Source organism: Podarcis muralis, chromosome 8 (assembly GCF_964188315.1).
Source record: "Podarcis muralis chromosome 8, rPodMur119.hap1.1, whole genome shotgun sequence".
Taxonomy (NCBI): domain Eukaryota; kingdom Metazoa; phylum Chordata; class Lepidosauria; order Squamata; family Lacertidae; genus Podarcis; species Podarcis muralis.
Window position 1 is genome coordinate 60,582,480 of NC_135662.1, and position 13,115 is coordinate 60,595,594.

The 13,115-nt window shown below is 39.7% G+C and overlaps 2 protein-coding genes across 4 annotated transcripts in view; one reads left to right on the forward strand and one right to left on the reverse strand.

Annotated features, from left to right (window-relative positions):
- Positions 1 to 6,462, forward strand: part of JARID2 (jumonji and AT-rich interaction domain containing 2) — a 190,905-nt gene extending 184,443 nt beyond the window's left edge. The window contains exons 16-18 of the mRNA XM_028737640.2: positions 1,233 to 1,416; positions 3,275 to 3,382; positions 4,590 to 6,462. Of these exons, the coding sequence (XP_028593473.2) occupies positions 1,233 to 1,416; positions 3,275 to 3,382; positions 4,590 to 4,766 (469 nt within the window). The 3' untranslated portion in view covers positions 4,767 to 6,462. The remainder of the gene's footprint in view (positions 1 to 1,232; positions 1,417 to 3,274; positions 3,383 to 4,589) is intronic.
- The window catches only part of DTNBP1 (dystrobrevin binding protein 1), a 41,371-nt gene continuing 34,582 nt past the window's right edge, over positions 6,327 to 13,115 (reverse strand). For all 3 annotated transcript variants that reach the window (XM_028737641.2, XM_028737642.2, XM_028737646.2), the window contains exons 8-10: positions 9,424 to 9,579; positions 8,292 to 8,435; positions 6,327 to 7,654 (exon numbers count right to left, since the gene is read on the reverse strand). In XM_028737641.2, the coding sequence (XP_028593474.2) occupies positions 7,407 to 7,654; positions 8,292 to 8,435; positions 9,424 to 9,579 (548 nt within the window). In that variant the 3' untranslated portion in view covers positions 6,327 to 7,406. The remainder of the gene's footprint in view (positions 7,655 to 8,291; positions 8,436 to 9,423; positions 9,580 to 13,115) is intronic.

Sequence of the window (13,115 nt, forward strand, 5' to 3'; positions counted from 1 at the left end):
TACAAATTGTATTTAACAAAATTACTGTGTTAATGTGCAAAGAATGGTTAGAGTCTTCTCCACTATATGTCTGCCCTCAAAGTGGAAGACTTTTGAGGCTCTGCATGGAGCTTCTTCCTTTTTGGAGAGTTGATATGCACTTTTCCCTTTAACAAAGGAAAATTTGCAAATATCGAAAGAGCTGGTATTTTTACATCCATCCATCCAAGTGGTTCTCAAGCTTGTTCACATTTAGGTTGCTTCTTTAGGGAGATCTTCCAAAGGATATTTCTCCTTCTAAAGCCTGATCTTTGCTGCTGGAATAACTATGTTTTTTAACTGCAAATGTCAGCCTACTTTTTTCCTTTGCTTGATATGTGGTACCACCTTTTCCTTTCCTGAGCTCGGTTCTCATTTACTCACTGCTTTGGTACATGATGTTCCATCTCTCTTCCTATCTGCTCAATGTTTTGCTCAGTTCCCTTTTAAGTGTCATAGCAAGTCAAGTCTTGCCAACTGAGGGAGGGCCTACCGCAGGACAATGTTTTTGTCCCACTTCTATCTCCTCCTGTTTCCCTCCTTGGCCATTGGGTATGTTTAGCCTGGAGAGAAGATTGTTAAAGAGAGACATGGCAGCAGTCTTCAAATTTCTGAAGGGTTGTCATGTGGAAGATGAAAAAGGCTTGTTCTCTGCTGTATCAGAGGGCAGGACTAGAACCAGTGGGTGAAAATGGTGGTGCAACAGATTTGGTCTAAACATTGGAAGAAACTTTCTAATGTGTAGAGCTGTTCAACAAAGGAAGAGACTGTCTTGGTAGGTGATGGGCTCTCCTTCACTGAAAGTTTTTGAGCAGAGGCTAGATAGCCATCTGTCAGGGATTCTGGAGTTGCATCCTGGATTGTTGATCCTGCATTGAGCAGGGTGTTAGACGAGATGACGTCCCAAGTCCCTTCCAACTCAATAATTCTTTTTTTCTACAGCGAGTAGGACTGCTTAAAATGGTGCTTGGTCTCCACAGGTAGTAGTCTCTCCTGGCAAATCAGTTGGCAGCCATGTTTGCCCAATAATTTGATCTGGCCCAAGGTTTTTTCTGTATCAGATTCTCTGGTCAGACAAAACCTTAGATGGGATTTAGCCCATCATAGCATGGCAATTGTTATTAAAATCTCAGGCCTACGTTGAAATGTTGCCTGCTGCTTCATGGCGTTCCTGTGAGAGGTTGCTGTTTTCTAATTATTCCTCATGTCCACAGGGAGACAGAGCTGAGGCAGCGGCGGCAGCTGTATGAGGCAGGCCTCCATTCGTCAGCTCGCTATGGGAGCCATGATAGCAGCAGCAGTTCGGGAATGGATGGGAAGAAAAAGCCTCGAAAGTGGCAGCTAGAGACGTCTGAGAGGAGGTGTCAGATTTGCCAGCATCTGTGTTACCTATCTATGGTATGGAAAATCCCTAGTAGCTGGGAGTTCTCACTATGTTCTTTAAATGTCATATCTCCCCCCCCCCCCCGAAAAAAAAATCTCAATTGCTCCAGTGCTAAAAGGCCAAAATGCATTTGGCCAAAGCAGTGTATGTATTTCAGTAAAGTATACGGTAGGTTGAAATCTCTTGGGAAGCACTTGTGTGTAGGAGACTCAGGGTAGTTGAAGGTTAAGGAACATTAGTGTTAGTGCTTTTTAAGCAATATTGGACTGAAACATAAAACAGGAGAACTAAAAGCTTGATGATTTGTTTTGAAATTTTTATTGCCGTTTCATAGTTTTCAAATCTTATTCTGACGCCTGTCAAGGAAACTTGACATGCTCTAGAGAATTTCTGAATATGTTCTAGGATGTACCATTCAGTTCAAGTGAGGCCAGCTGTGCTTCATTTCATCAGTTCAAAGAGGACAACAACTGATGTACAAAATATTCCAGATTCTCCAAACAGTCTGCACATTGCACTGGATGATTGACAGTGGTGGGCAGGGGCTCTTCCAGAGAAGATTCTCTGGTATTTTCTCATGGGAGAACTCCAGAATTACCTGGAACACCATTTGAAAATTGCTACTGTACTACAGGATGCCAGTTGTAAGCAGAAGCTGGTGATTTTTCACTTAAAAGAATGTGTGCCTCACTTCAGCTGTCTTCAGATATTCACTTTGGGGCCTGCAGGAACCTGCGGGCTTACCTCCACTCCCTCATGAGATCACGCATGCCGGCAGTATTCCAAATCCAACATGCAGTAAGCTGAGTCTGAAGGGAGGCCACTTCCACCCCATGTAGGAAATCCTATGCACAATGAAAGTGTCTTCCTTCTGATCCAGTCAATCACAAGTCAAATCAAGAGTCATGTCATTGAGGGGGAGGAGCTAGAGCCACACTTTCCACAGGCCTCTTCGCATATTCAGAATAAGTGAAGAGGGTTTTCTGGTTTTCAAGATTTGTCAAGGAGGTAGTTCAAACGGTTCAGTAAAAGGGAGCCTATTACTAGAAGAACTTTAGTAATAAACTGTAAGATTTCTCATTGCAGACCAGCAAGAGGTTGCAGAAAATAGTGCAATATTAGGTCATAAAAGGAATAAAGCTCACTTTAGAATTTAGTACCAAAATAATAATTGGCTTATGGGACTAATAAATTAAAATCATGGCTGAAAATGCATTTTCCTGACACAATATAAAAGCTTTTCTGCCATTTCAAGCCCAAGGTAGCACTAGTGCATATATGAAGGCCACTTTTGAATGTCAGCGTGGGATAAGCCATTTATGTAGAATTACTCATTTACAAATAGAGTGGTTTTTCTGCACACCACTGCAAATTACCAATGCATTTTGAAAAGGTCTGCAGTGGCAGAGAGAAAATGTGCCGTCAGTGAACCATGCCACACACCCATCTCACCAGATGGTAACATCTGCCACATGAACAGGGTTGCCTTGATGTTTACATCATTCCTTAGCCTCTATGGAAGAAAAAGTTCACCTTGGCTCAGTTTTGCTTGGAAGAATTGCAAAGTTTAGTTTCTAATTCTGTTGCTCATTGGGATTTGATTCTAAATAGGTGTGTCCATAAACACTATCAAAGTGATTGAACATATATCAATTAATGGTCTCACCATGGTGATTACATTTGCCACACCAACAGTAGTAATGAGTGGTTTCAACGTTTGAATTTTAAAAGTGAATTCACCCACAGGATTAACAAACAGGGATCACGGTTGTGTGAGACTTCCAGGTTAAGCTTCCATATAGAATCAGGCTGTTCAGGAAATACTGAACTGTGGGTTATTAATGCTCTTGACCTTTTAAAAAATGTTTGCAGGTTGTACAGGAAAACGAAAACGTTGTCTTCTGCCTCGAATGTGCCCTGCGACACGTAGAAAAACAGAAGTCTTGCCGAGGACTAAAACTAATGTATCGCTATGATGAGGTTTGTATAATAACTCATAGGTTGGAAAAGTTTACATTTTTGAAAATTCTAATTTGATCTTACAAATAATTTCAGCTATATTGGAAACCTGCTTTTGATTTCCAATTTTATGGGCACTTTATTCTTGCATTTAAAAGGCGTCCTTAAACATGTAGTTTTTGTTTTGTATTCCATCATTATATGAAGACTAGTAAGTATGTATAAATTTCAGTAACGTGGTTTGAAATAGTTATAAATATCTCCTTTTTTTAAAAAAAGCAAAGGTTTTTTAAAAGGTTTAAGTGAGGACTTTTTGTCATTAGCAGAATGCAAATAATCTGTGGTTCAGCATATATGAATGAGCTCTGGGTTCATGTGTTCTCCCTTATTTCTAATTTAGATTACCGTATTTTTCGCCCCATAGGACGCACCGGCCCATAGGACGCATCAGGTTTTTTGGGGGGGAAATAAATTTTTTTTTCTTTATTTCCCCCCAGGCGCTTGTGGGGCCGGCAGCAGGGAGAAGCGCTCTTCTCCCCGCCGCCCGCCTTCAGATCAGGTCCGGGGACAGCGGGAAGACGCGCTGCATCTCCCAGCTGTCCCCAGAGCTTGTGGGGCAGGCAGCGGGGAGAAGCGCTCTTCTCCCTGCCGCCCGCCTTCAGATCAGGTCCGGGGACAGCAGGAAGACGTGCTGCGTCTCCCAGCTGTCCCCGGAGCTTGTGGGGCAGGCAGCGGGGTCTCCCCGCCGTCAGCCTCCAAACCACTTCGGGAGACAGCGGGATGGCGGCATTCCGCCTCCCTCTGTCCCCGGAGCTTGTGGGTCTGGCGCTGGGGCTCTCCTGAAGCCTGGAAGGCGAGAGGGGTCGGTGCGCACCGACCCCTCTCGCTCTCCAGGCTTCAGCGAAAGCCTGCATTCGCCCCATAGGACGCACACACATTTCCCCTTCATTTTTGGAGGGGAAAAGTGCGTCCTATAGGGCAAAAAATACGGTAGTTTGAACAGCATGTCAAATTGTGATTAAACAGGGTGGGTTGTTTTTTTAAAAAAGCCAAACTTCATAAAGCACTGATTCAACAAGTTAGTTAAACAGAATTGTTCCATTCCTCACAGTTGTGCTGGACGATGTGAGAGGAGTGTTATATCTGGTGCATGGCCATTGTTGCGAGCTTATTTGCCACATTCTGTTAAGGCTTCTGCTATCTAAACTCATTTTTCTTTTTGAAATAGGAACAAATTATCAGTTTAGTCAATCAAATCTGTGGAAAAGTATCTGGCAAAAATGGCACCATTGAGAACTGTATCAGCAAGCCTACACCAAAAAGAGGACCTCGGAAGAGAGCAACAGTCGACGTGCCATCATCAAGACTTTCATCCTCCAGTTCATCCAAAAGTGCTTCAGGTTAATCATGAAGATGCCAACACACTCTCTCATTTTTGTCAATTTTATATATATTTTTTGTAATTATTATATCATAGTTTGGAGTACTTGCTGTAGAATACAAGCTGTCTTTGCACTAGCTCTAAAGAAGATTTTCTTCTGGTTTTAGAGAACTAATTTTGTTTTAGCATTAAACTGTTGAATTTTATTTTATTTTTATTTTTTACTTAGGGTAGTTAGATTACAGCAGGATTTTTTTAAACTGCTGCACATTCAGTTTTGAAAGCAGCAAGGGGCTGATGAAATTCATTTGTATTTGTCCCTCTGTCTGAAGCTACAAAGCCTTTTTTTCATTTTTTGGTAACTGTGAAAAGGCTTTTAAACTCTTTTTTTGATAGGTTGAAGTTTGGCGTTTTATAATTTGTTCTCCAAGTCATGTCAACAGATTTTTTTTCTAGAGAGAAAAGGGATAGGAGACAAAACTTGAAAGAAATTGCTATACTTTTGGCTTGTATTCTGTAACAGGCAGGATGAGTTTTGTACCTTTTTAAATTGGAGAATACACACTTTTCTTTGAGAGGTTATGGCAGCTGAAGTTGGACTTAGTTTTCTAACTGTAGGCAAAATGGGAGATTTGGAGAAATTGTTCTCTGTTACCAGCACTTCACTATGCATCTGTTCGAGGAGGAGAAGAAAGAGAAGAAAAAGACTGCCTGCCTTGAGGAGTCATGTGAGCGAAAACTGTGCCTGATTTCATTAGGAAATCCATTCTGTTATGTTTTGGTGCTGTTGGCTACTTTATCAAAAACCCTTCAATAGCATCCTTTTAAAATGATTGAAGCCATAAGTGCTTCTTGTCATAGACGTGCAATCTTTAACATTCCATTTCCATTCCACTGCTGTTTTTCATACCTTTTCACAGTCAGCATTAATTTTGTTTTGAATTTTGTTTTGTTGTTTGATCACATTTAGAGCCACTAGCAGATTTGCATATTTCTTTTGAATGTGAAAAATGCATTTGCTCTCATCTTGTCTATTTTTTTCCTTCATGTTGTAACAAAAAAGAAATCATACCTTTTGTACATAAGCCTGTAAATTGTTTTAAATACTTGAGCCTTTTCTTGGGAGGGTGGGGAAGGGTGGCAAAGAGACAAGATGAAGAAAAGCCTTACGTTTCACTTTCTTCATCGGATGGATTTGGATGCTTACAGGGTTTTTCTTGTAACATTTATAAGTGCTGCTTACATCACTGAACAACAACAAAAATAATAATGGAGTAGTTGTTGCCCTTTTCCAGTTGTGTGTACAGTATGTGTGGAATAAAAAAGGGAAAATGTTTTCACAAACTCTTTTGTTTCATAATTGAATTCAAGACCGTAGAGCTACCCATATTGCACTGAGCTTGCCAGTGGTGACTGTCAGGAAAAGTCTTATAAAATACATATTGTCGGTTGTTGCAGAAGACGAATTGTTTTGGAATATTTAACAATAACATACAGAGTCGAGTGTTTTCCAATGTGGTTGTCCGGTTTTTATGGCCTTGCTGTGTACTTTTTCCTTCTTGACAGTAAACTTCTGACTATGGCTTACAGTTTGACATTTAATTTATTAGCGCTGCTCTGCTCTCTTTCCTTGTAAGGAAAGACTTCATGTTTATTGCCAGTTTTGTTTACTTTTCAGGTTTGTAATACAAGGTTTAATAAAAAAACCACACTTTTTGGACACTTTGTCTTTCTTCTGAAAGAGCAGTAGAGATTAAACTTCAAAAGTCAGGGCCATTCTGGTTAGGAAAGATGCAACACATATAGCAGATATTCCCAGCTTTCATTTATAGGTACATTATTCCACCAAACCCAAAGAGAAATGGGCTTCTGAGACTTATTTTAAGTAGTCAACTATTTGGGAATAGTTGCTCATTTAGAACATGCCCATAATCTCTTACATAGGGATAGCACAAGCATGTTGGCCTGATGCTGTGTGCTACAGGTAGTAAGTAGAAAGCTTCAACAGTCTTAAAGTTAGGCTAGTGCACTTCATCAGTCTTTCGGTATCTATTGTGACGTGAACAAAGCAGCATGCTTCTACATCCCTTATCACAAATGAGGCTTATCCCACTAAATGTAGGACAAAGCAACAACAGGACAGGAGCATGGAATCAAAGTTCACGTACTTTTTCAACTATTCAAGTACTTGCTGATCTTTTTCTGCTCGTTATTTATAGGTATGTAAAACATCAGTAAGAAAGCATATCAATTTGTTTCTTACATCTGGAAGGTCACATAATTGGAGACTATTATTCTTCTGTCTAAACAACAAACATTTACCAGTCTTTAGCCACAACAATTAAGACATGCACACTGTGACAACAAACATGGCTTCTGTATTATGTTCCTATGGAGGATTTTAAAAGGAACCCTTACAACAACTTGTTCATTGGATAATCCTTTATATACAAGGTTTACTTTTCCAAAGCCAACACTTTATTGCTAATGGTGTGCTTCAAGAAATTTTTAATAAAAATCAGTATTTTCATGACTGTCAAACTCAAGTTTTATATATGGTAATATTTTTCATGATAAGATTGGAGTAACAAAAGCAAGCTCAAAATACTTCTTTACTCACTCATTCATTCCAGGGTCCTAATTCCTTTAGAGCACCATGATAACTCAAATTGTTTGCGAATCACTCTCATCACTAACATCAGAAGGGCCTTTCATTTCAGTATTTACAGCAACAAGGGCTGTGTCTACTTGCACATCTTCCTCATCGGACTGGATCACAGGCGATTCTCCTTCACTGGCATCTTGGCTGGCAGAATCAGTCCAGGCTGAAGAAGAGGAGGACAACTCTCTCAACGCTGTCTGGGTGGGAACTTGAAGACTAATTTCATTTTGACCAGTACTGCTGTCTGATCCTTCAAAATAACAAGAGAAGTCAGTGAGCTAGGCTTATTCATTTGTTAGAAACCCATTATATTACAAAAACTGGGAGACTAAATGCTTTAGGTGTTTTGTACAAAATAGCTGAGAGAAAGTAAGAAAGCATTTGAATACATGCTCCAGAAATGGCACTGAGTTTCTCAGGGTGAAAAAGAAAGTGAAGAATAGTTGCATACTAAAGCATAAAAAGCTGTGTGCTCCACATCTTGTAATGCCTTACTAATAATCCAGAACAAATGGAGCACATAAACCTCAGTCTAAGACATAAGATGTCAGGAAAGTAGCCACAATAAGAATCTCTGTTTTATGAAAGTATCCTTGAACTAAGGCTCTAGTTCAAATTTAGCCTCCAATTTTTTTGTGAAATGAAAAATGTGGGCTTCTTGCTGAATCCTGCATCTTGGTGAACCTGGCTGGTGATATGTATATTTGTTCAGAAAACACAAGAATGGGAAATGTGATTGAAATCAACAATTTATGTTAGATCTTTTTTCTTGGTGATTTAAATCACCTCAATTTAATACGTATCCACCCTGCTCAAAAACATCAATAAGTTCTATTTCTTTTTATGCCAGTGCAACCAGATCAAGAATGCAAGAGTTCATTTTATACCTATCATAGGAGATGACATAGTACTGTCCTCTCCTCCTGAATTAAGGAAGACATCTAAGGCTTCTTGGTCAGACATATCCACAAGGTCCATTTGTTCCAACATGTCCACATTTACTTCCATAGAAGACATGCTTCCAATCGGCTCTGCCATAAGAAAAAGGTAAACAAGTAAACTTGAAAATCTAACCCATATATGATCACTTTTGGAGAAAACTATGGCATGAATTAAGCATACATTTACGGTTAGTGAATAGGTATCCTTTTACCTTTATTTTTTTTAAAAAAATACTTGCACTGGATTTACAGTTTTACTTTCTGAAATTCATGTAATGGAACTACTTCAGACTTCATTCCCAAACCTAGGATGATGCAACTTACATTTTTAAAAAGATTTTTATCATTATGAGACAGGTAAGTAAAACTAATCATAACTGCCATTGCAAGAAGCTAACATCCCAATCTCAAACTGCTATTAAGAGGTGGCTTAATTTCTCCAGAATTAACCCTGAGACTAACAGAATGTGCTAGGTTGTGATAGAAGCCCCAGAAGTTTCAGGCATTGTAAAAGTCCTTTGTACATGTGTAGGAAATCCTACTGTGACAACGAAGGTGCTGGATCCAGGGCACTTGAACTGTGGAAGATCAACAGAATCCATCTGGAAAAGTCTTAAACTATTAAACTTACTTCAGAACCTACAGCTTTCATACATCTATACAGTTGCTATACCACAGGCCTTCGGATTCGGCTGTGTTTTCTTCCATACAATTCATCATTGTGGAGGAAAACAGCTACAGCAAAACTGCAATCTGTCACTTACTTGTTCATGTGGAGCAAGCAACTGCAATATTAAAATTTATCAGCCCTCATCCCACCCACTGGTGCTATGCTATTTCCAGCTGCAGCGCCTCAATCGCAGTCCTGCATACAGGACAGTCCTTTGCCTGCTGTTACATTCTTAGAAGCTAAGTGGGTCTCATTCTGCTCACTGGTTGAAGAAGAGAATGCTCAAACAAGCAAGCCAATAAGAACTTATAAATGAAAAAACAGGATAGAGATGTACTGAAGGAACTAAAATCTTGCTTCCTCTTGGGATCTAGCTTAAAAATTACATGGAACATTTTCAGTACTTGCCTCGTCTGTCAGTTATTTGCAGATAGCCTGTGGAGAGATACTGTTCCATGTCCTGCTGAAAAGCTTCTTCAAAGAACTTTTGCCGCTCCTTTAGCTTCATTTGCTGGGTATGCTCCATAGCCAACACCTTCTGTGCATGCTCTGCATCAAGCTCAGCTGCAGTAGAGAAATATGCATTAAGCCTGAAAGATTCTCATTTCAGTGTTTTCAGAAGCATTTATGTTTTATGCATCCTGCTTCCCAAGGAAGTAAACTCTGCAAAAAACAAAACCCAGTTGACAGAACTCATTTTTAAAGTTATTTCCTTAGGCATTTAAGACTAGTTTTTTTTTCCATTAAAAAGAAATACTGAAGAGCACTTGCTTGGCGAGGAGCTTCTGAAGAACACAAATGCGCATCCCAATATATTATCTGTCTGTGGCTGTAAGGCAAATGAGTTAAGGACTTCAGAAATTAGGGACAAGCCATTTTGTAGAAAGAGTAAAACTGAGAAGTAAACACACTCTTCTTTGCCATTGTGTTATATAAGCTGGTAGTGTCTGTATTATTTTACGTAGGCTAAAAACCACAGAGCTTGTCCCATGTAATGAGCAAATGTTAGTTCTGCTATGATGCAGAAAGGCAATTCTATTGTAATAATAGGCCAGGAGCTATTACTAAGTATAGAAATCTATTTATTTGCCCCTAATATTGCCTGGCAGTTTTGAATTTTAATGGCAACATCCATTTTCTTCTATCCCCGAAATAGACATAGCAGCTAAGCAACAAATGGAGTTTATGTAATATTTTACCAAGCCTCTCTCCACTCCCAGTTAGCCTTTTATGTTTAAATTGATAAAGAAGGTTGCTGTCAACTTTGCAAGTCTGTTGTTGTAATCGATTCTATAGATTGGTGCCTATGGCATTTATAGTTACATTCTTTCCGAAGTGTGTTATGAGGACGCACAGTTCACTTGTGTATTCCCCCAATGTGATCTTTGGAATGTTTCGATTGTTTTATATTGGTTTGTTTTAATGTTTCATCTGTAATAAAATATTTTATAAAAAGCAACTGCTAAAGTGTCAACAGTATCCTAAAATGTAATATACAAAGCCTACACAAACAATATGTGGGATTTACCTGACTTTACCATTTTAAAAACATTTAAAATGATATTGTGCCATTTACATAAAGGTAAAGGTACCCCTGCCCGTACGGGCCAGTCTTGACAGACTCTGGGGTTGTGCGCCCATCTCACTCAAGAGGCCGGGGGCCAGCGCTGTCCGAAGACACTTCCGGGTCACGTGGCCAGCGTGACAAAGCTGCATCTGGTGGGCCAGCGCAGCACACGGAACGCCGTTTACCTTCCCGCTGGTAAGCGGTCCCTATTTATCTACTTGCACCCGAAGGTGCTTTCGAACTGCTAGGTTGGCAGGCGCTGGGACCGAACGACGGGAGCGCACCCCGCCGCGGGGATTCGAACCGCCGACCTTTCGATCGGCAAGCCCTAGGCGCTGAGGCTTTAACCATTTACATACATATAACATAATTATAAAAGTTGCACAACTAAAACAGTATAATAATCATGAGTTGCAAATACCACCAATCAAGCAACAAAACCTGCTCCTCACTAACTGAGCAGCCTATGCACAACCACCACATTTCACAACTACATGAGTAGGAAAGACAAATAGTTACATGAAATACTTCATTGCTGCAATTTTCTCTCACTGTTTTGTCACCAGATACACCTTTGCCTTGTCTTGGTGTCAAAGAACTATGAGGAAATTTTCTGGTTTGGTTTTTAGAGTCAGCTTTTTCTTAGCTAATTCTCTGTGGCACACTCATTCAACTTATTCATGTTATATTCTGTCCAGAATCCTGTATCTGTCCACATTTCAAGTTGCTGAGGCAACTTCTTCCTTCCCCACATATAAGTCTGCATCATAAAATATGATTATTTAGAATTGCAACACAGCCAGAAATATATGTAAGCTTAGATGGCATATACTGCCTCACTGACACTCCTTTGAATAACACCAGTTAATTGTTCATTGACTAACATTATCAAATGGCACTGGGGAAGATAACTATTTTCCACCAATTTTCCAAGGACAGGCTTTCAGCTAATTAGCCTGCAATTTCCAGAATCCCCTGATGAACCCTTTTTAAAAATTGGTGTTAACATTGGTCACTTTCCAGTCCTCTGATATGGAGGTTTATACTGGGGAGAAGTTACATATTTCCATTAGAATATCAGCAATTTCACAGTTGAGAACTCTCAGGATGATGCCATCCAGACTCAGTTATTATCAGTTTTTATTTTATCTATTAGGCCTAGAATGTCATATTTCATCAATATTTTGCCTCAATTTTTCAGACTACCTTCCAGGGATGCAAATAATTTGTTCAGCTTCTCTGCAATTTCCTACTTTAGCACACCTTTGACCCCCTTGGTCATCCAAGGGTCCAAGCCTCCCTAGACTATCTCCTGTTACTAATATATTTAAAGATTTTGTTGTTGTTGGCCTTAGCATGCTCCTCAAATTCTTTTCTAGTGTCCTGTATTGTCTGCTTTTGCCAAAGTTTGTTCTTCTCATTTGGGCATTTTTTGAGGAAAGCCTTTTTCTAAGAGCTTCCTTGAAAGTGAATCATGCTGCCATCCTGGTGCTTCTGGAGCTACATTCCAATATATAGCATGAACAAGTCTAACCAGTCAGTTCTCTATGTTCTTTGCGTATTAAATCTTTTCTGTAGGTTAAAATGAAAAGTGTCAAGCTGAATCGGTATTGCCTAATATTTTCTCCATTAATTTTCTCCCAATATCCTTCTGCACAGAGGTATGTCTACCACATACGGCAGAGATCTCCTCATTTAAAAAAATGTTTGCAGCCAATAAAAATGCAGTTACTGGTTTTACTCGTGGTTACTAAAGTAACATACCATCTAGTTGCCATTTTATATCAATTTCCCATTCTGTTCACAAATATTCCAAAAGTTCCTACTTGGATATTATCTCCTACATCTTGTGCCTATCTAATCTTCAAGTCTGCAGCTTATTCCATTTCACACTCCATTTTTAATAGAACTGTACACATTTTAGACAGTAACAGTGCGATCCTGTATATGCCTAGTCAGAAGCAAGTCCCATTGAGTTCCATGGGGTTTGTTTCCAAGTAAGTGTGCAAAGGACTGCAGCCTCTGGGTGAATTCCAACTGTGGCCACCACTGGTGTAACAGAACTCCCTATCCTCCCCTCTGCAGCTACCCCACCATGCACCAAAGTCTGCTCCAAAGACTTGGAAGACTCTTCAGAGTAAATTGTGGGAGGGGAGGGAATGGAATATCACTCTAAATGGTTTTTTCATAGTACCACTGTTTCCCATACTGTGTCTTTTTTTCAAATGATTGAGAAAATCATCTGATATAAGAACTCTACATTTAAAGTACTTAAAATATTGTAATATATTTTACCAAATGCATTTTTACCCTGCTCTTCAGCCAAAAATGTTCCCAGAGCTACTTACAGAACAATAAAAATCAAAAAGGTCCCTGTACTCAGGCATATAATCTAACAGACAGAACACAAAAAAGGGGGAAAGATGAGGGAGGAAGCAGCAAACCTAGCACCAGTTCTTAACACAACAGAGTTCTTATGTAATGACCAACTTGGATAGGAACTGCATAGCTGCAAGAAGAGCCAAAAGGATAT